The 23,001-nt window shown below is 36.2% G+C and overlaps 1 protein-coding gene and 1 long non-coding RNA gene across 2 annotated transcripts in view; one reads left to right on the top strand and one right to left on the bottom strand.

The window, feature by feature from the left end:
- LOC139438820 (uncharacterized) overlaps nt 1-23,001 on the bottom strand; it is a 128,168-nt gene that overhangs the window by 61,762 nt on the left and 43,405 nt on the right. The gene's annotated exons all lie outside the window — the stretch shown is intronic.
- Nucleotides 6,767-7,711, top strand: LOC101427037 (olfactory receptor 5K1-like). Its single transcript, XM_004481090.1, has one exon. The coding sequence runs from the start codon at nt 6,767-6,769 to the stop codon at nt 7,709-7,711; it is 945 nt and encodes a 314-aa protein (XP_004481147.1).

Here is a 23,001-nt window from a genome sequence, read left to right as displayed (position 1 = left end):
GAGGAGAAGACCAGTTTACAAACATGATCCAATATTTCTTTTTGGAATTCATCAGTAATATCAAACTGCTACTGGACACAAGAAGGAAAGTGGCCACAGAAAGAGAAACTGAAGAAATGGCCTGCGAACTCACACAGGCTGAGGCAGTACCTCCTAACTGACATCAGTCTACTAACACAGCAAGTTAGGAAGGGGAACTTACAGCCCACACACCCAAGGTGCATTATCAGAAGGCAGCTGACAACATCATTACATGGTGGGAAAGAGGGAAAGGAAAGAGGAGCACTTCTACCACCCCACCCTTCTAGCTTTCAAGTTACCTCATGCTTCATGGATGGTGACCAAAAGCTAACCCCCCCAGTCAACACACCCTGCAGAGCTCATGGATAGCAGCCAGAAGCCAATCACCACCAAAAAGCAAACCCCACACCCCTTTGAAAATCAAAAGACCCAGATAATATCTCTGTCTTAGTCTCAAATATGGCAATCAGAACAGACTCTGCAGTCCTGTAGCCAGGGCAGAACTTTGCATTTCTCTCCCTTGAGAATGCCCACCCTCAAACCTGAGGGTTTACGTTTGTAGCTTTGCTTTACCTCCAATAAATTCTCTGCTTGCCTGATTAATTGTTGGCTTTCCCTTGAAATCTTTCTCACAGTGAAGGCAAGAATCTAGATATCAACACTAATAACAACAGACTATAGCAATAATTCAATATGAGTTCATTAATTTTAGCAAAGGTACCACAATAATAAAATGTTGTTAATGGGGAAAAGTGTATGAAGGGAAGGATTGAGCTATATGGAAATTCCTTACAGTTGATGAAACTTTTATGCAATCTAAAACTTCTTTAAGAATAAAAAAAAAACAAAAAAAAATATTAATCTATAGCTATAAGCATAAAAAAGGGATTGCCACTTGTTTCCTGGTGAAACCATTTATCTTCTGATTACCATGAACTTTAAACTCATACACCTCAGAGAAGTAAGAACAGAAAGTGCAAATATCCCATGTGGGTAATATGGGGAATTCCTCAATACATATTTTCAACCAACAAAGGTTATGGTTTCATGTACAATGTTCATTGATTTTTGGAATATACTGTACCATGGAAGAAGGTCCATCATCATGGGACATCCACTCCAAGAAGACAACAAAATTGTATCTTTTAAAGGCCATGCAATCAATCTTTTAAGCCCACAATATCTGGAGTATGTGGAATATTTTAGAAAATCTTATCCAGTATCACATAACCTTTGCTATAAAGTAGGTTTTCTCATCCAATTCTGTTATCACACTCTATCAGCCCTCTGATAATGGTATACCCTTAGTCCTTACATATAGGAAAGATAACCCATACCTGCTTATATGTTGATTTCAGCAAGGATGAATTTCTCATCGTTCATGATAGAAAGGTTTTTACCATGGATACAGTTGCACTAAGTAGCTGAGGGATTTTGCAAATTGGGAGCTCCATACTGGTCTTTGTTTCCAACAAGTTGGAAAATTAGCAGCAACAGGACTTACATCCATTTTGAAAATTGGGAACTCATGCTGTTACACATATATGTGCCTTAATCTGAGCCAATGTAACCACTTTATTATTGTTCACAATGAGTTAGCACTGAGCTATCAGATGACCATAAGTTTAACAATGCTGTATATGTGATTCTTCAGTGACTCTTCCTTGGAAAACATACTCATGTGGGAATTATTATGTGATATAAAGATCTCTAACTCTCAGATTCACTCCAATAGATCCATCCACATGCTCTTCCCCAGATCCCATGGTTCTTGACTTTAAATTCATTCTCCCCACAGGCTACTGACAAACATCCAAACATTTGACTCATTCAGAGTCTATATGTACTTATCTCAGACCACACTCAATTTATACAAAGGAAATGGATGATCAGTACTGCCCCTAAGGAGAATTTCCTATTATTAATATTTTTCAAAGCAGGCTGGGCAGATTTATTTTGAAGCATTGAATTTTCACTTGTATGAATGAAGAAACCTAACCAACCAAGACTCAAGCTTGACATTTTTCCTCCTTATCTCTCAGCTGGTTATAAGGAAACTTCATGTTTGTGGAAGTATAATCTGACACAACGATATGTGGCCCACTTACATGTGCAGATTCCTGAGTCCTCTAGCCCAGGTAATGCCTGATCCTGACCAGAGCCTTGATATGGTATACTCTTTCAAATTAAAATGGATTACTACCAGACCTTGTGGAATATATACCTTTTTTAAAAAAATATTTATTTTTATAAGTAGTTACTTTATTCCTTCATTTATTTTTACCTCCAAAGGAAAGTTCATACATTTGGTCACAAAACAAACACCAATAAATTTTAAGATGGAGATCATGCAAAATTGTTCTAGAAATCAGTAACAAGACAAATAGGAAAACTTACAAATATTTATAAATTAAACTATACACTTTTTTCCCCCACTCTAACCCTTATTTCTTCCATCCTGAGGACCCTGAGATGGCCACATCCACTCCACCTCTAAATCAAGAGGGGGCTTAGATCCCACCTGACTGATGGAAGGGATTCTCCTGCTTGTAGCTGTAGAGTCTCCTGAGTCCCTGGTATGGTGGTTGACCATCCTCACCTCCCTATTAGCTAACCTGGAATGAACTGGAGAGTAGCTGTGGCAATTCTACTGAGGCTCAGGGCCAACACCTACTTTTTAAGTGAAACATGTAATAGGACAAGAAGGGCAGTTCTGGTATGATGGCCAATTGATATTCCCTTCTCAGGTACTCTAGTCATAGCAGGTTCATGGAATAATTTGGGGCTGCTTATTTTTTCTGTTTTGCTTTGTTTTGACATGTTCATTTCACCTGTGCTACAGAAAGCAAGTCCTTGTTCTAAAACTATCTAGATTTGGGTTGTGTTTCTCCTGTTAGGCTTCATTCCATAACTCCACATCTCTTTCCAGATATCCAATACCTATGGTTCAAATAACAGGACTGCTTGTACCACCTCTTGAACCCACGAAAGAGCCCTTTCATATTCTGGGGACCTACACAACTGTCATTCTTCTCCCATTTGAACAGATGTATCTGTGTGGGGTATCTTTATCAACTATGTCAGAAATTTAGAAATATTAGACTATGAATTTATACATGTCCAAGAATTGCTGTATAATAGTGGTAAACTAAGAGTTTAAAAATAATAAGGCATATACATTATGTGTTTTTTTGAATTAATAATTTTTAGACAAAAGCTCATTATAAAAGATAAAATATAATAAATGCTTTAATACCATCTTTTACCTAATATCATTTTAATATTTTGTGTTTTTTAATATGAAAAATATCTTATTATTGTGGTGCATCTTGCCAATTTGTTGGTAAAAATGCATAGATTTGAAATATACAGGAGCTGATTTACAGCTATTCATGTGCAACCAAAAAGTTTGGAATCCCTCCTGAAATGGATTGCCAGGTGTTAAAATGAATGACAGTGTAAAATACAGGAGATAACAAAATATTCTATGTAAAATTCAAGAATGAAAAAATAAAATGGGGCCATGATAGAAATAAGAGGTGACTGAATACACCACACATTTAGTCTCGACCCCACCAAATCCTGATTATCTTTCATGAACTATATTATAGCCGCTTCCAACTGTCAGTCGTTAAAATAGCCTGAAACTCTTTACTGCCCCTTTTAGATATTATGAGCAGAATGGCAAACAAGATTTTAATAATGATATAAATACAACAGTATCAGCAATATCATCATCAAACAGGTTTTATGATGGTCATTTTATTAACTTCAGTGTCTCATAAAACTTTAATTAATACCCCATGGTTTATGTGCTTTAGGGACCAAATCTCCCCACAGAAATAAAATGATGACAATGCAAGTAAATCCCTTTAGGATTTTATGGAAAACATATTTTGCTCTATAAAGAATGTAACATTAACATTGACCTATTAGTCATCGTCAAAATGTTCATTATTTAATACCAAATGTTTTGTGGAAGAAGATACATATTTTCAAATTCTATAAATCCTAGCACCATAAAACCAATGACAAACTATTACAAATCCTTCCCTGTGATTTTGAGGTAAGAGAAAAATTCTTATTATTTTTTCTTTTCATAATAACATCCATTCATATTTTATTGTTTAATCTATTTATTATTTTTTTATTGCTCTTAGATTTCAACCCCTTAGTTATCCTTCTAGGATTTCTGTAAGTTGAAGACTGCAGATACCTGTAAGAGACACAATACTGTAGTGACATTTTCTGATAATGCAGAATGTCAAAACATACAGTAAGGTCACATAGTATTTCTTTTAAATAATACAGCAATGTGCATGGAAAGTTAGTGTTTATTTATCTGGATGATTGAAAGTTTACCAATTAATGTTTTAAAAATAACATTTTGTAAGATTTGTAAGTATAGAAATATGCTTTCAAAAATCTTATACAAGGAAGCAGAAAAATCATAGGAATGAGTCAATTCAGATAAAAGAAAAACACATTGTACAAAATGATCTTTTTGAATCGTTTTCTTGTTAGTCTCTTCTTCAAAGTTAAAATCTAAATTTGGAGACAACAAGGAGGTAACTTACTGTCATTTGAAAGAAACAATACAAGTTCACTTATTATAGATGATCAGGGTGCAGGTGGAGTTTGAATCATTCTGCATTTTTCATAATATTTAAAGGACTTTGCAAAGAATTATGGCACCATTTTTCCAGTGCTTCATTTTTATAAGGAAATCATTCATGAATGTATAAAAAAACATTATTGATTATACAAAATTATTTGGGGTATATAAAATATATTTGAATGTTTAGAATATGGAGATCATTGCCAACTGGATTATTTAGTTGAAATCTGAATAATAACATACACAAATGTGTCCTTAAATGATAGGTGGAAATTTTTTGATATTTTAACAATAGCAGGAATAAGAGCATGGACATAGTGGTTTTGGAAATGAGTGTGGTACACAGGGTGGAGGGAGGATTAGGTGAACAATAGTTGGGGAGAGTGACAAAAATGGAAGAGCTATTGTTACGTGTAGGAAATATGATGGAAGTGGATAAGGCTAGAGAGAACTAAAGATGACTTCCAAGGAATATAAATCTATATTAAAGATAGAAATTTTAATGTTTTTTTATGGTAATAGTCTGTTGCTTCTGTCAATACCAGGAAACTATGTCCATTGATCTCCAGGAAAGATAAGTAGATACTACAATGACAAGGGAAAGTGAGGTTAAATAAGTAACCAAATAATAGGGAACTCTTTGTGATAAGCTAAAAATATTAGGAGGAATCTCTATGGAACATATTGTGCAGGACAAATGATAGATGTTTAAAAATCTAATAATTTGTTCACATTACTAGAGTTTGGTCAGAAACCTAATAACTTTTGACATCAAGAGAACCTTAAAATAAGAACAAGACGCAATGGATGTGACATGATGGTGGGGGAGAGTGTTATTGGGGGTGGAATGGTGGGGTGGGGGCGGTGGGGGCGAATGGGGATCTCATATTTTTTTTAATGTAATATCTTTTTAAAAAAATGAATAAATTGAGTAGAATTTGAAAAAAAATAAAGAGATGGAGGATAGGAATGATAACTCTAAGCTCAATAGCAATGTACAGTTCAGATAAAGGAAATTTAAAAATTATTTGGAATTTTGATTATGTCTAATAACTCTTAGTATCAGTGTAATCACTGAGTATTAATTTTGCTATTTAATAAAATCTCTGCTTAAAAAATAAAAAAAAGAAATGAATGTATTCATATAAAGGGAGAAAAAATGATATTTTGTTTACAGGTAGTCTTAGAGAAATTGCTCCACAAAGGAGGCATAGGTTTAACACTGGGTCGATGTAAATGTGAAATATTTAATTATTTATTAAATAAATATGTGAATATATATTTGTGAGTTTCCAGGTGTGTTTCACTAACAATGAGCTGTCCTCTCTTCATAAATGATGACCTTTCGACAATTACTAGAATATATAAATTAACACATCTACTCTGCTACATTTTAAAACATAATTTCAATGGAATAATATAGAGAAAAGTTTTTTATTGCAGAAAAAATAATGTAGAGGATAATTGTTTTTCTTTTTGTTTTCTTTTTTTTTTTTTGAGCTACTGGGGGCTGTGGATTAAATCCTCCACATTGCATTTGGGAAGCCAAACTCAACCACTGAGCAAAATGGGCTCCCATGAGTTGCTGTTCTTTGTTTTTGTGGGTTTTTTTTTTTTCATTTCTTTTGCTTGTTTTTTGTTTGTTTGTTTGTTTGTTTTTATTGAGGCACTGGGAACTGAGCTTGGGACATCCCATATGGCAAGGAATTCACCCACTTGAGCCACTTATGCTCCTGATAATTGTTTTTAAGGATATATAAGGATATATAACACAAAATCTGACATTGTAATTATTTGAAAGTATTTCATCACTTATGGGTATCCTATATTTGTGCACTATCCTTGCTTAAATGGATACATGAAAACTACTACTCTAAGAACTCTCTTTGTAATTATCAAAATATTCCTAAAAATCCTAAGCAAATACCTTGAGGCCACAGACCTAAACTTTAGGAGATTTATATATCCTAGAATATAGGATATATTGTAACTGCTTTCAAAAGACAACAGAAGATGACTGAAGAAATTCCTCTGACTGTTGTACAAATATAGATCTGAAGGAAATTAGGACATTTTAAATTAGAATCTTAATTCTCCATTATTTCTCTAACAACAGAGACAGCAGAGATGATAGAAGATAACTACTCTGTGATAACTGAATTTATCCTCAAAGGGTTTACTGATGAACCAGAGCAGAAGATCATTCTGTTTGTAGTCTTCTTTGCCATCTATATTATCATCATGGTGGGGAATCTCGGTTTAGTGGCATTGATCTGTATGAACCGTCATCTTCACACACCAATGTACATCTTTCTGGGAAATCTGGCTCTGATGGATTCCTGCTGTTCATCTGCTGTTAGCCCCAAGATGTTAGAGAACTTCTTTTCAGAAGACAGACTGATTTCCCTCTATGAATGCATGGTACAATTTTATTTTTTTGGTTTTTCTGAAACTACAGAATGCTTTCTCCTGGCAGCAATGGCCTATGACCGGTATGTGGCAATATGCAGCCCATTGCAATACCACACCAGGATGTCAAAGAAACTCTGTGTTCAGATAACTGCAGGAGCTTACGTAGGTGGAAGTATGCATGTCATGATTCATGTGGGATTTCTGTTTAGGTTAACCTTCTGTGGATCTTATTACATCAATCACTTTTATTGTGATTTATTTCCATTGTTCAGGTTATCTTGTGTTGATCCCTATATCAATGAGCTGATAGTACACATCTTTGCAGGTTCAATTCAAATCTTCACGAATATCACAGTCCTTATCTCTTATCTTTACATTCTCTTCACCATTTTCAAAATGAAATCCAAAGAAGGAAGAGGCAAAGCCTTATCGACATGTGCATCCCACTTTCTCTCTGTCTCAATATTCTATGGTTCTGTAATTTTTGTGTATATTCAACCAAGTTCAGTCAAAGAAGAAGATAAGGATATAGCTGTTGCTATTTTTTATACTCAAGTAATTCCTTTATTAAACCCTTTTATTTATAGTCTAAGAAATAAGGATGTAATAAGAGCTGTAAAAAGAATTATGAAGAATAAATCTCAGAACATTCTGATATAAACATCAGTCACTTGAAAAGACATTTTAATATGATAATTTTTTCAAAGACAAGGGATATTGAGAAATATAAAGTGACCATTTTGTAGTTAAATGTCAAATCATTAAATTTAGATGATGTGAAAGTCAGTAATCACTGAATAAATATATATTTAGAGAAAGAAATGTTTCTACTGAGATAAATATAAAAATCTAAGCTAAGTGCATTCACCAAGTACCATTAAAAGATTACTCCTGAGTTCACATATTTGGTCAGATTGTAATTAATTTCATTGTTCAATAAATTTAACTAATACTAAAAAAAAAAAAACCACAGAATATAAATATAACAATCTTGGTAATATATGGAATTCCTAATCTTATAAACTTAAATCCATGTTCTCAAATATAAATCCCTTCTAAATAAACATCATCTATGAGATAAAAACTGTGCTTTTCAATTTGATTCTCTTTGTTTTCTTTAATAGATTAGACTGAATATAAATTCACACAGAACATGTACTTGAAAATTACTAACATTTTCAACCCTGCTTTTAGTTATCTTCTCAAACTCTCTGAAGTAGACCATCTTTATATGAGAGATTTGTCCCTCTGTTGTTGAGAATGATGTTACACACTGAAATCCCTATGGATTTTAATATTTTTTAGATATTTTGACTAGTTGTTCATGAAGTATGTCAATACAATTCCTGAATATATCAATTAAGTCTAATTTTTCATCCCCTGATATCACTGTCATGTTTTTATTAGGAATATAACAACCTGCACTGTTTTCAGTGTAAATAATTTTATTTATATCATTAGCATAAAGAGGGAATTCTTCTGCAAGTATCTGAACAAAAAAACACATTTATTGATCATTTTTAAGTGCAAAATGAAGGAAAAATTATTTACTCAGACTACTATATGCTAGCCAGAGTTCTAGAATTTTTACATATATTGTTTATGCATAAATTAGGCACTATTTTTCTCAAGTTTTTCCAGAATAAAACTCACACTAGGAAATATTTAGTAGTTAACCCAAGCCCATCTAGTTTAACTTAAGTAGGGTAGGAATTTGGAAAATTATTGCCTTTTTTCCAAACATTTTACAGCAGAATTCAAAGTAGCTTAAAATGGAGTTGATTTCAAAACGTTTGCAATATAAGAAATATATTTAAAAACATAGAATAAGAAGCAATGCAGATTATACACATAATCCAGACTGTGCTGGTATATATTTCATGCTTGGGAGGGCAGTCTATACATATAATCCAATCTGTGCTGGTATATATTCCATACTTTGGAGATCAGACAATGGAAATCAGTAATCTGGGGTAATTATTTATAGTGAAATTAGAAGTAAATGTGTCTTAAATAATGGAAATATTTTGATATTTGGGGAAAAGTGGGAATAATAACGTGAGTCCCAGATCAAGGTTTATGATAATGATTTTGGCCCTTAATGGTGTTGGATCTGGAAATAGCACAATGGGTGAGAAAACTGGCAAATGTTCCTGGGAGAAGTTGGTTAATGTGAGTGAAAAGGATGGTAGTGGATTAGGTTACTTAAAATCTTAATGTACACTAAGAAATGTTATTTTATCTTAGAAGAATCAAATGTTGAAGTCTTCCTCTCAGCATAGTAGTATGTTTGCAGTTTTAGAGGTGTGTTCTGTCATTTGATTGGAAAGATATACTATAATCAATAAGATTAACCAGAATAATTCATATAATACATGCAAAAAATTGACCCTGAAGAAGACCCTGGTAGAACAGGGGTGAACAGATATAAACACATTGTTAAGAAGAAAAAATATTCATTCATATTTTCAGATACTTCCAATTTTCACCTTCAATTATTGAATCATTCTGGGATAAAATTTTGTTTAATGGTCTAAAATAAGTGTCTACTGCTAGTCAGATGTTTATCATAAATTAAGGGAGAGTTTCATATAAATACATAAAACTATCAGAGGTGGTTTATGAAGATCTAAGTAAAGAATTCTAAAATCTGTCAGGTACATAAGCCAAAGAAATACTGAAAGAAACAGATTTAAATATCAGAAATTAAAATATGTGATAAATCTACAGTAATTAAAATAAAAATTATATTAGTTTAAGAATCAAGAAAGGAAAAAAATATTGTCCAGAAGTCAACCCAAAGATATGGTAAGAGTAATATAAAAAATCAAACAATAGACTGAGAATATGGCATAAGAGTAGGGTATTAAGGCTCAACTCTCCTAACAAACAGCAGAGGTGGGCAGAAAAGCTGTTCAAGAGAGTTGCTTTAGGCTCTGTAGACTAAGAGTGCTATAAGTAACCCAGAAGGAAAAGGGACAGAGATATGAATAGGCCAAAGAGAAATCCATGAGTTACTAGTCATCATGACTGGCATTCATCCCCTGCCACTAAGGAAGCATATCAAGTAAACCCCATGACACACTGCAACCAACTGAGAGGGTAATGGAAATCTTATTCCCTGGAAAGAGGGCAGGTGCAGTGGAAGTAGAGAGTGTTTCCTCTTTGGTGAGTTTGGCCAGTAGAGACCATTTTGAATTTTGGCTCTAGTCAGACCAGAATCATCACTCAGTGCAGGCTGATACACCTCTGTGCCAAGGTTTGCAGAAGAGCACCATCCGCTGACTGGTATGAAAACTGCAAAAAATAAAATAAAAGCTTTTGGAGGCTCTCATGTCCAGTCATACAGGTATCTGGTTGGAGCACCTCTAGGAAGTTCCTGGCCGTGGATTGATAACTTAATCTTAAATATTTAGAATAAGTTGAACCACATATCAAAGAAGAGTCACTAAACAAAGCCAACTAGAAAGAGAAATTGACCATCATAGTAAATTCACCAACATAATCAGATGCCTAGACATTAGCAAAAACTTACACACTGTACTAAGAAACAGGAAGATATGGCTCAGGCAAAGGAAAAAATAAAAAATCCTGATGAGAGATAGAATTTAAGACAACTAATTTATAGTAATAGCATAAATGTCTGAAATCAATTCAAGAGTTGAAGGAAAATATGACTAAAGAGATAAAAGATATTAAGACACTGGGTTGGCATAAAGAAAAATTTGAAAGGCTGCAAAAAAATAGTTAAGCTTATGGAAATGAAAGACACATGAATGAGACTAAAATACATTAGTCATACATAAGAACAGTTACAAAGTGGTAAAGAACAGATTTAGTGAATAGAAGGACAGAGAATATGAACTTGAAAAGGCAGGAGAAAAGACAGGGTAAAGAATAGAAAAAATGGAAGAGGGTAACTGGCAGTTTGATATTATTGATGAATTTCAAAAAGGAATATTGGATTATGTTTACAAACTTATCTTTTCCTCTGGGCATATGAGATTATACTGGATTCAAATGTTTACTTGATTAAGCAATTATGTAAACCTCTTGTGCCAGTAGGGTGTTGAGTCCCCACCCTTTAAGGGGTGAGGACTCAAAGATAAAAGGCACAGCAAAGGACAGAGTAGAGAGTTCTTAATGTGGGAGATTTGATGTTGCAGTTTGATGCTGAAGTTGGAGCCCTGGGAAGTGATGAACTCTGAACCCAGAGAGAAGCAAGTCCCTGCAAGGGATGAACCCAGGAGCCTGAACCCTCACAGACATTGGCAGCCATCTTGTTCCAACATGTGAAAATAGACATTTGTGAGGGAAGTAAATTATATCTTCTGGCCTGATATCTGTAAATGCCAAATAAATATCTTTTATACAAATCAGCCAATTTCTAGTATTTTGCATCAGCACCCCTTTGACTGATTAATACAGGGTGTCATTGAATTGAATGACAAAGTGGAACACAAAAGCATATGTGTTAAAAGGTGTCCCAGAGGGGAAGAGGATAGAAAATGTGCAGAATAAATATTTGAGGAAATGACCAAAAACTCCCCATTTCTTATGGAAACATAAATATCAATATTCAAGAATGACTACTTACTATTCAGAATGAAAAACATCAGAGTTAAAGAGAGGATTTGAATCCTCTCTTCTACTGTATACCAGGGCAAATTGGACATCTCAACCTCAGACAAGCTAGGCCATCTTTTGTTCCATGTTTTAGTCAGCCACCAAAACAAACTATTAGAGCCCTTTCTAACCCCTCAAGCTATAGTACTGAACCCAGAATTTCTGCTTAATGGGCCCATATCAATAAATTCAGGCTGATCCAACACTCTGTTCTTTCCACCATTATCCCATACCCTTGATATTAATTCCCACACATATTCCCCTGATTTTTGTCTATATAAGTTGGAAAATTCATGCAGTTCTTTCAGATTATACCATACTTCCTCATTGGTCACACTTTGTTATTTCACCTTTGGAAGCCTGTTGTGATTTTAGTCTAGTAGTAGTTCTCAAAGTCAGGAGGGGTGGTGGGGATATGTAAAGAGAAGGATAAGAACTGTCTTGCAGTCTACCAACCTCAGGGCATTCCTTTGCAGTCTTCTGGTGAGGCAGGATTAATCTCTTCAGGCAGGGGTTGGAAGGCAGATTCCTCAGGCAGACTGGAAGCTCAGCAGTGCATGCTGGGGTTTGGCTTGTATCTTCCTTAGTGATGGAAGGAGATCCAGACTCCTTGGGGGCATGCCAGAAGCTGAGCAGTTCAGGCTTCAGTTTTGCTGGTACCCACCTCAGGGCTGAAAAAAGGTCCTGACTCCATGGGGTTGACTGAAGACTAGGTTATGCAAGGTTGACAAGTTGTTGTCACCACAGGTCAGGCCATTGCCAGCTTATTTGGTAAAATCTCAGCAGTGTTTAGAGTTTCAATGTCTCCACCAATATTATCAACCCATATGTCTCAAACCCAATCCTCTAGGTTTCACTCCTTTCCAATCAATCCCTTTACTTTAACTGCAGAAACCCTACAGTATAAAAATTTTATTTTTCTTGGTAATGCCAGTATTTGTACAGTGTGAGTCTGGGTTTGGTAATCAGATATTTCAAGCCTCTGGCTATGGGAGACATTTTCTTTCAGAGCACACATAGAAATTTTGCGTCATTCATGCACTGTTTAAGTTTCAAATTTGAAGCCTTTAACTGATTTCTTTCTTTGGTAACAGTATGCAGAATATCTAGGAGGAGTCAGCCAGCATCATTATACCTTTTGACTCTACAAAACTCAGTTAAGGAGTTTAAAACACTCTCACCCAGATCCTTGCTTCTTACAAGTATAGAATTAGGGGAATTCAATGGTGAGATTTTGTGTATCTCTATTGCCAAAAAGAATTATGGACTGTTAGTGGCCTTTTCATTATTGGAAAGGGAATCATTAGTACCCTTGAGTCAAATTAGAGTAGAGAGCCGATAACAAAACTCCTAGAACCACCTAAGACATCCATATTTAAGACTCTATTCCTCAAGAACCACCCCTGGTTCCAAACTGTATTATTCAGGATTTACTACTGAAACAAAATCAAAGGGAGGTATCTGTCAATTTTAAGAGATTTTATAAGAATCTCTCACGTGACCATGGGGAGGCACAAGTCCAGGTACCATAGGCAGGGTACAAACCAGGATCTCTAATGAAAGTCCAATGAAGGTCCTTGATGAGTTTCTTGTAAGATGTTGACTGTCCAAAAACTAGCTGGGAAATTCTCTCAATGCTGAAATCACTTCCCCTTTTAAGGCACTCAACTGATTGAATAAAGCATCACTCATTGCTGACAGCAATCTCTCTGAATGATGTAAATGTAATCAGCTATCTATGCAGTAAAGTCACTGGTGACTAAAGTCCATAAATGTCCTTGTATTATAAATAGCCCAATGCTTCCTTGACCAAACAATTGGGCACAATTACCAGGCTGAGTTGACAGACTGGCTAACCATTACAACAACTAAACATTTTTAATGTAAAACATAATTAAAAATATCACCAAAAACATATTAATCAGTCTAAATGGGAAAAACATGACAATTTTGTGTGGGTTCAAGGACATGAAAGACTTCTTGATGGGTCAAGCTGTGGTACCAAGATACTAGTATTTGGGTCCTAGGTACTAGCAGACCTATGGTATTAAGGCATCTGAAAAGAGAAATCATAGAAAGCTATAGAAAACCGCAATACAAAAATCACAACATATACCTTTAAAGTTTTGTTGCAAGGTCTTTTTCTGTAGCAGAGATAAATAAAAACATAAGCAATAAATAACTTCATCATGTTCTATGATCCCTTAGGACATCAAGTGACCATAGGCTGTCTTCTCTGAGCTGGAATATGCCAGACTAGCAAAGTATAAATTGGCACTAGCCAAGGTTGAATGCATTCATAATGAAATTGGCATATCTGGGATCAGACTTGAGGTGGTCTGGAGGACAAAGTAACTTGTGCAAGCAGGTACTCTAGATGCTTATGCCATCCACATCATTGCATTGAAATCTCAGGTCATACTTGTAAGATCATGGATTTTCCCTTTTTGACCACCTGACAGATGAAAATAAAGGACAAGTTTGGTTCTTAAACAGAGATAAAATAAAAAAGGATTTAAGGGATTTTTATAGACATAGATCCCTACTTTAGGAAAAAAGAATCTAAAAATAATAATATAATTTCATATCTTGAGGCACTAGAATAAGAAGGGCAAACTAAAGTTATTAGAAGGAAAGAAATATTAAATATTACAGAGAAGACAAATGAAATAGCACATAGAAACATATGAGAAATTCCTTTAGAAAAGGTTGCTTCTTGGAGAGGCTTGTGAACAAAGATCACATCTGAGTCCAGCTCCATCACACAGAAACACAAACTCCGAAGTAGGGCCAACACAAGACTCTCCTGTTACTTTTACCAGAACTGTAGTTGGTGCTGGGATTTAATATATACTCAGGGGACCTGAATCTCTGGACTGACCATGTGATAGCCAGGCCCTGAGCCTCAACAGACTTCAGTTCCTACACTCTGGTTTATTGGACTTACCCCACTCAGCTAACATGAAGTTGAAGAAGGTCAAGGAGTTGAAGGGTGCCAAGAGTGCCTACAACTGAAAGCAGGAGGACTGCATCCAGCATCCATGTGGAATCTAAGCTCCCTCTTGATCTAGAGGTGGAGTGGACACAACCATTCCAAGGACCACAGGATGGAGGAATAGAGTATGGATTAGAGTGGACTTACTGATATTCTATTCATGAACTATTGTGATTAGTAATCAAAGAAATTGTGGCATTGGTATGGAGAAAGTGGCTATGGTGGCTTCTGGGGGTAGGGAATGGGAAGAAGAGACGAGATGTGGGGGTGTTTTTGGGACTTGAAGTTGTCCTGGGTGGTGCTGCAGGGACGGTTACAGGACACTGTATGTCCTCCATGGCCCACTAGGTGGACTGTGGGAGAGTGTGGGCTATGATGTGTACCATTGACCATGAGGTGCTCAGAGATGTATTCACCAAATGCAACAAATGTCTCATGATGATGGAGGAGATTGTTGTTATGGGGGGAGGAGTGGAGTGAGGGAGGTGGGGGTATATGGGGACCTCATATCTTTTTAATATAATATTAAAAAAATAAAGACAAAAAAGAAAAAAAAAGAAAAGTTTGCTTCTTGGAAAAGATCTAATAAAATTGATGAATCTTCAATTAGATTGACAAAGAGAATAAAAGTTGAAAATCACTAAAATCATAAATGAAAGTAGGGACATTACTACTTGTTATTCAGAAATTTAATGTATTAGAAAAGAACACTACAAATAACTGTTTGTCTATACATCAGATAATTTAGATGAAATGGGAAATTCTTAGAAACATACAAATTATCTAAGGAGTCAAGATATAGACCTCAACAGACAAGAAAAGAGATTGATGAATAATCAAAAACATCCTAACAAGACAAGTCCAGATTCAGATGTCTTCCATGGTGAATACTGCCAAACATTTAAATAATTTATAATTATTTTTCAAAAACTCATCAATTAAATACGAGAGGGGAGAATTCTTTCTAACTTATTCTATGAATTAGTATCATCCTGTTTCCAAAGCATTAAGACAGTACAATGAAGGAAAACTACAGATAAATTTCCTTTATGAATATTAATGCAGAAATCTTCAAGAAAACACAAGGACATCAAATCTACAGCATATTAAAAGGATTAGATACCGTGACCAAGTAGTATTTTCTCAGGATGCAGTAGTGGTTTAACAAAAGAAACTCAATGAATGTTAACATATCACATCAGTAGAACAAAAGGAAAAGACACACATATAAGCATCTCAACTGATACAAAAAAGGGATTTAACAAAAATGTAATGCTGTTTCCTGATATTAAAAAAAAATACACTCAGAAACTTTGGAATTGGAAGTAATCTTCTTCAGCATAATGAAAGTCATTTACGAATTCCCACATATAAATCATTTTCAGTGGTGAAAGATGAAATACATTCCTCCTAAAGATGAGGAACAAAACAAGCCTGCACACTTAAACCACTGTTATGCAATATTTACTGGAGTTCTAGGAAGAACAATAAAGTAGGAAAAGAAATAAAAGATATCCAAATTTGTAAAAAGAAGAAAAATTATCTCAATTCATACATGACATTATATTTTGTATAGAAAATTCCAAAAGTCCCACAAGAAAAACTAGTAGATTCAGGATGACAAAGTAGGTAAGTATAAACTGCACTATTCCTCTTAAAACTATGGGAAGGTGGGCAGTCTTGCCAGGCATATGGGAAACCAAGGTGTCACAGGACCATTAGGAGAGGGAAATTAGAGAGGCAGGATTCCTGGCTGTGTACCAGGGAAACCAGGAGCCATGCAGCAGGCACAGGAGAAGAATGGAATATAAAAAGAGGGCCCAGGAGGAGAGGAAAACTGCCCAGCTAACATTGGGGGAAGGGAAGTCATGCAGCCAGCTCTGGGGGAGATGATTGCTGTTGAGGATGGGTCCCACAAGCAGGCCTGGGCACATCCTGCTTAAAGTAGGGAAGAGATGGACAAGCCACAGAGAAAGCTGAGGGAACTAGCCAGAAGTATTTATTTCTTATTTCTCTTTTTTTTCTTTATCTTGGCACTGGCAGAGAGGTGGGTTGTGGCATAATTGATTAGGATAAGTCCTAATCAAGGTATGGATCTGGAACTTGGCAGGGAGCACACATGATCATGGATACCCCACAAGATGGCTACTGGAACAACCTTAGCAAGACTCCCCATTCAGAACAGGATTTCCTCCAGCATCAAGAGAAAGCACTAGATATTCTTCAGGGACCTTATCATTGGACCCTCTCTGGGAACTGAAGGATGGGTCATCAATCAAAACAGCAAATACTTGGGATTCCACTCCCAACATTAACAATAATTAATGTTTAAAAGCAAGCAAAAAATCCAAACTAACCCCATTCTTGCCTTTTTTTCCCACTGCCTGGATACAGCATGCAAGTATTAGTAATTGGTAATGGGGAATTTTAATCTGTAAATTAGCCCTCTTTATCTCATTTCAGTCCTTTTCCTCCCTACCTGGGACCCATAATCTGTTATTTTCTCCCATTTCTCTTCTCTCAATTCCTTAATGAGTTACTGGCATAACTAAACTGGCTTGCACTTAAAATTCATTTTTTGTAGTTTAGCTAAGAATTTAGATAAAATCCAGCAAGACATTTTGGCAGACCTAGGCAGGACAAGAGATATCAGTTAGTTAAACTAGAAGTACAGCCTGTTTATTGCTTTCTTTTGATTACCTATTTTAAACTGGATCCTCTATGGGTCCACACAGGACACCGTGGGTGAGAGGGACCCAGGGTTTGGGATCTCTCTGTATCTGCACTGTGTGCCCAGGGTATTGATACTTTACCCTGGCTGTGAGGGCAGGGGTGCAGGGAAGTGGTTCAAAGCAGGATCCTGCTTACATAGGGGTTCCTGGGCCAAGGTTTGTGTGCAGTGAAACCACATTTTAAAGCCTTTTTAGCTGCCACCAGCTTTGCCTCCAGACCTGGCTGCCACTGCTTTCTCCCACCCTCTCTCCTTGGCAGCAGAGACAGTGGCAGAGAGCTGGGGGCTTGAGTCTCACTGTGGATCTTCACCTTGTCAGCCCACTCAACCACTGACCACACCTGGCTCCCTGGCCTGGGATGGGGTGGGAAGGAGGTAGCCAGCAGAGCTGAGGTGGATGCTGTTGGGCAACCCCTTAAACCTTTCTCAGGGTGTCACAGACCAGTGTCTGTATCCATAATTAACCTTGACTCCACACTTAATCTATTTCCTATTACTAAATTTCTCATTTGGGTTTATGAAAATGCATTTGTTAGTGAAGTTCTGGTTCCTCACAGTGAGAAGGTTATCACTTCAGGTTGCCCTAGGGCCCCAAGGCCTGTTAGCTAGAACAATTGCTTTCTAATATCTTAAATGTCTTTGATAGTTGGTTTATTTGGGAAACTCCCAGACAGTAGAGGCATAAAATATACTGTCTCTTAAGACTTTGTAGGAATAGGTGGAAGAAGAAGTGCTTTTTTTGCCTCTTTTCCAAGAATAAGCAATGCAGGGCTTGGCAGCTTTGGCCTGGAATCTATTCAGTCTATCTCCAAAGTCCAGGATGGCCCTGAGAATTCCTGGCACCAAGGATTCCATGATTTCCTGGGTGCTGGGAACTAGAGCAGTAACTCTGAACATCCCCCAAGACTTTAAGGTACTTAGGTGCTTCAGTTCAGATCACAGCCAAATGCACTCCGTGACTTAGCTTAGACACTTCAGTTTAGGTAACTGCTCCCAATGACTCCCACCAATTCACCTTGGTTACTTTGGTCTGAACTCCAGGGTTTTCAGGCATCTCACAATATCATGGGCATGCCTAATTATTTCAGGGCTCTGCATTAAATTCTCAGGACAGTGAGACCAGAGAATCAGCTCCAAATGATTTTAAGTGGTGAACATTTTAGTCAGACTTGAACTTTGGGACACTGGATCAGCTAACAAGAAGCATTTCCTCTTTCTTCCAGAAAAATAGCATGGTCTCTAGTCCACCAGCAAACTCCCCATAGTAGTGTCTTCTCAGTAATCAGGAAAACTTGGCTACTGTTCATCTAAGTGGCCACAATATAGCCAAGAGCAGCCTCTATATTTGACCTTAATTCCACTTAAAACAGTGTAAGAAAGGAGAAATAGATCTGAGGGCTAAGAACCCCATAGTCTTGTCTTCTTAAAGAGATGAGAAAATGCATCTCAAATTTCCATTAGCTCCCTTTTGGAAACAGCCTTCTCAGTTTTAAACTTGGGTGTGACTAATACGGGGAGTGAATAGGGATCAAGATCCAGACCACGTACTAAACCTATCTAGGAAAATAAGAAACCTCACATGCTATCAATTAAGATTAAAAAGTTCCAAGAAAATGCTAAGAGTATGAAATTCTCTCTTCTGTTTTAATCTGTGCTTAACTTTGCATTTAACTTTTAAATTTGTGTTTAATATTGTCAGTTTACTTGTGCCTAGGAAATCAGATTAGGGGTTCACATGTTACATATTGGATAATGGAGAAAGGTAAGGTAAAAATAAGCCTTTAAATGTCAATTCTCTCTTACAATTGGATTTAATGCATAAATCACAAGTGGATTTGGTTCAACTTTTAGAAAAGCAGAAAAACTTAGCAAAGTTGTTACTAATAAAGTTCTTCTGACTTAGTTAAGAAAGGTACCCAATTTGCCTTAAAGTATTAATGTGCTAGAAACTGTACGGGTAAAGATCATTATATAGATGACTTTATATTATAAAACAGCAGAATAAAAATAACTGAAATTATAATTGGGTAGATTTAGACTAAATCTACTATTGTAAGTGCAATATTAAACTAAATTTACCTTTGATTATGATAACTTCAGGTCTAACCAGATTCCTTGCTTATGACAGCTGTTTTGATAATTATAAACTTCATTTGCCTTTGTATAATTACTTCAGGTCTAACCTTACCCCTTGCCTTTACTTATGTTATTTCATGACAATTTCTGCCCATATGGCTCAGTGGAAAGCAAAATTGAGACACATCTGTTTCCTTTCTTTCCAGTGGTGTCAATGACTCTACTTTCTCTCATGGCTCAAAGTGTAGACTAAATTCCTGCTTGGTGGAATTTTCAACTCTCAGGGTTGAACACCTACTCTTACACTCCAGTGGCCACCATAATTCTGTTATCTTGAGGATTGGGAAGTGAGGGTTGCCTCATGTCTTGATCATTGGGGATTCCTAAAAGCAGCAATTCATGAAATAAACCAGTTTCCCTGAGGCTTTAATGACCTCAGTGAGTGTATACTAAATTAGTATTTTTCATCCAAAGTCTGCTGAAGTCAAAAGTAGGAAATAAGCAAAGTTCTGAAGCAAAGGAAAATTGTGTTTTAAAACATTGGGAGCATTTTGGTTATAAGCCAGTAATTAAAGATAAAATTCTTGTGCAAACTGCATAGTCACAATGCAAATTAAATTAATTAAAAATAGCCTTCAAAGAGATTTTTAATGTTATTTTATAGCTAAAATTATTTTTTAACAGTGATTTCTGTGCTTCTGTGTCAAACTCTCTGTTTGTATCTCTCTATTCATTCACTTATATATATATATATATATATATATCTTCACACATTGGAGTGGTTAATATCAAAGTAACAAATGAAAATTTTTAAATGATCTTTATTAAAGTGTGAAATCAAATATTATACATGTGAATACGTATTTCTGGAGCCCAAATTAGGTTGAACAAGGTGGAAAGGTCATATAGAAATCTGGATATAGAAACTTAGGAAAATTTTTTCCTAAGCTCTTTAACCTGCCACACTACAAAGGTCATCTCTTTGCAAAAGCTGTTGAGGGAGGATGATGTGTAACAGATTGAAACTCTATGTTCTAGACTTGGGAATTAAAAATCAGAGTTTATCCTGTAATTCCTCAATTTAAACCTTCTAACAGCCTTAAAATAAGGATGGTTAATAATCTTATTATCAAATTTCAGTATGTAAAAAAAAATTTCTTGAAAGCTATGGAAGATTTTTTAAAAATAAATAGAAATATCATAGTTGTTCCAGAATTTAGAAGTCAGTATGCTTTTTTTACTTTTAATTGAAATCTATCTTCCATACATGAACATATATAAACCATAAGTGTATAGCAAACATTGTGAACTTACAAAACTAACATGCATATCATCATATCATCATGTAACTTTCCCATATATCACTTCACCACTATCTTGCATTACTGTGAAATATTTCCTGAAAACTATGAAAGAGCATCTGAAATTTAATTCTTTTTAAAATATTTTATTGTCTTTTTAAAAAGATAAATAGATCACAAAAATGCTACATTAAAAAATATAAGAGGTATCCATATATGCCACACCCATCCCACCCCCACTCCTCCCACATCAACAACCTCTTTCGTCATTGTGCCACATTCTTTTCATTTGATGAATACATTTTGAAGCACTGCTGCACCACATGGATTATAGCTTACATTGCAGTTTATACTCTCCCCCAGTACATTCAGTGGGTTATGGCAGGATATATAATATCCAGTATCTGTCCCTGCAATATCATTTAAGACAACTCCAAGTCCCCAAAATACCCCCAGATCACATATCTTCTTTCTTCTCTGTGCCCCCAGCAACTACCATGGTTACTGTCTACACATTAATAATAACATTTCTTTCATTGCTAGAGTTACAATAGTTCGGTAGTAGAATGCTAGTAAGTACACTCTAATCCATACTTTATTCCTCCATCCTGTGAACCCTGGGTTGGTGATGTCCCCTCCACCTCTAAATTGAGCGTGAGCTTAGATCCCACATGGTTGTTGGATGCAATTTGCCTCCTCGCAGTTGTAGGCACTAGGCACTCTTTGTTCCCTAGTGTTGTGACTGACCATATTCACCTCCCTGTTAGCTGACCTGGGTAAGTCCAACTAACAGAAGAGTAGGAACTGCAACTCTGCAGAGGCTCACAGCCCAGCTGGCACATGGACAGGTCAGTGATTCAAGTCTCTTGAGTCTACACCAAGCCCAGCCATCAATCACAAGTTTAGTAAAAGAACAGAAGAGGCATGTTTAGAAAGGTCATATCTGAGTCCAACTCAATCAAACTCAGGGCTCACTGACAAGGCACTGAACTCCAGAGCCATATGCCATGACCATAGGAACTGTGTGTCTCTGTAGCCCTCAGGGGCACCAATACTTGGGGTTGTATCTATTTTGGCTGTCTCTGGGATCCCGCTGAGATGTGCATAAGCACGACTCCTATGATGGCCTCCTGACTCTTTTTGAAATCTCTTAGCCATAAAAATCATTTGTCATTACCATTTCCCCTTTTTATTCAAGGTCCTTTTCTAGCTGCATCACCAGTTAGTAATTGGTGGTAAATCACTCAGTGCCAGTAACACTCATCCCTGAGAGTCAAGTCCCATGCTGGGGGGAAGGTAATGCATTTACATGCTGTGTTTGGCTTAGATAGTGGCCACATTTGAGCAACATGGAGGTTCTCAGGAGGTAACTCTTAGGCACCCTGCAGCTCTAGGTCTAGATGAAATTTCAGGAACCTAGGCTCATAAATATAATCATCAGTATCAAGGGCTCATCATTGGAACATCCTTCTTCACTGGTCTTTGCCCTTGCACTTGGGCAATTGTTGATGTTCCATTGGGGAATGTGACACAGATCTCCTGGCTAGGAATTCAGCACTCCCCCAGTTGTCATCTGAAACTCTAACTACTATAAAAATAGCGAGTGAATATCCAAACTTTATTCAGTCTTATAATTTATGAAAGAGGTTTTAGCCTTTTGTAAAGGAAGGCAAAAGATCATTCTTTGCATAAATTATAAGTTTCAATTTTATTCACCTTTAGTGTTAGCTCCCTAACTTTATAAAATACCATATAAATGAATTGGCATTGCATGTATTAAATCTTTAAGATGATGAAAATTCTAAGTTCATGTCAAATGTAGATCTAGGAGCAACTAGCAAGATGACAGCATAAAGGAGCTACACAAGTAAAGTTGTGCTTCAGGATACTTAGTAATCACCCAGAGCTATCTAAAACACCTGTTTGAGGACTCCGGGAGATGAGAAGAGCATCCTGCAACGTCTTTGGAAGAATGAAAGGAGGAAATTCTCTGAAGAGAAGATTCATGAGTATAGCACTCCATGCCACAGAGGCTGATGCCCATCCTCCACTGGCTGCACAAATTGCCTTGGGAGCTACTCTGCACTGGAATTGGAAGCTCCAATTCCTAAAAGCAGGGGAGGAAGAGATTGTTGGTCATTAACTTCAGTTATTCATTATTAAATTTGACAGGCTGAAGTATAATACTAAGAACAGCTAACGTTTGAACATATCCAAGTCA

This window comes from Dasypus novemcinctus, chromosome 4, assembly GCF_030445035.2.
Source record: "Dasypus novemcinctus isolate mDasNov1 chromosome 4, mDasNov1.1.hap2, whole genome shotgun sequence".
Classification (NCBI taxonomy): Eukaryota; Metazoa; Chordata; class Mammalia; order Cingulata; family Dasypodidae; genus Dasypus; species Dasypus novemcinctus.
Note: the sequence above shows the minus strand (reverse complement) of the source record. Positions and strands in the feature narration are given on the sequence as shown.

Coding starts and splice junctions, on each gene's coding strand:
- LOC101427037 (XM_004481090.1), top strand. CDS start 6,767: ATGATAGAAGATAACTACTCTGTGATAACTGAATTTATCCTCAAAGGG.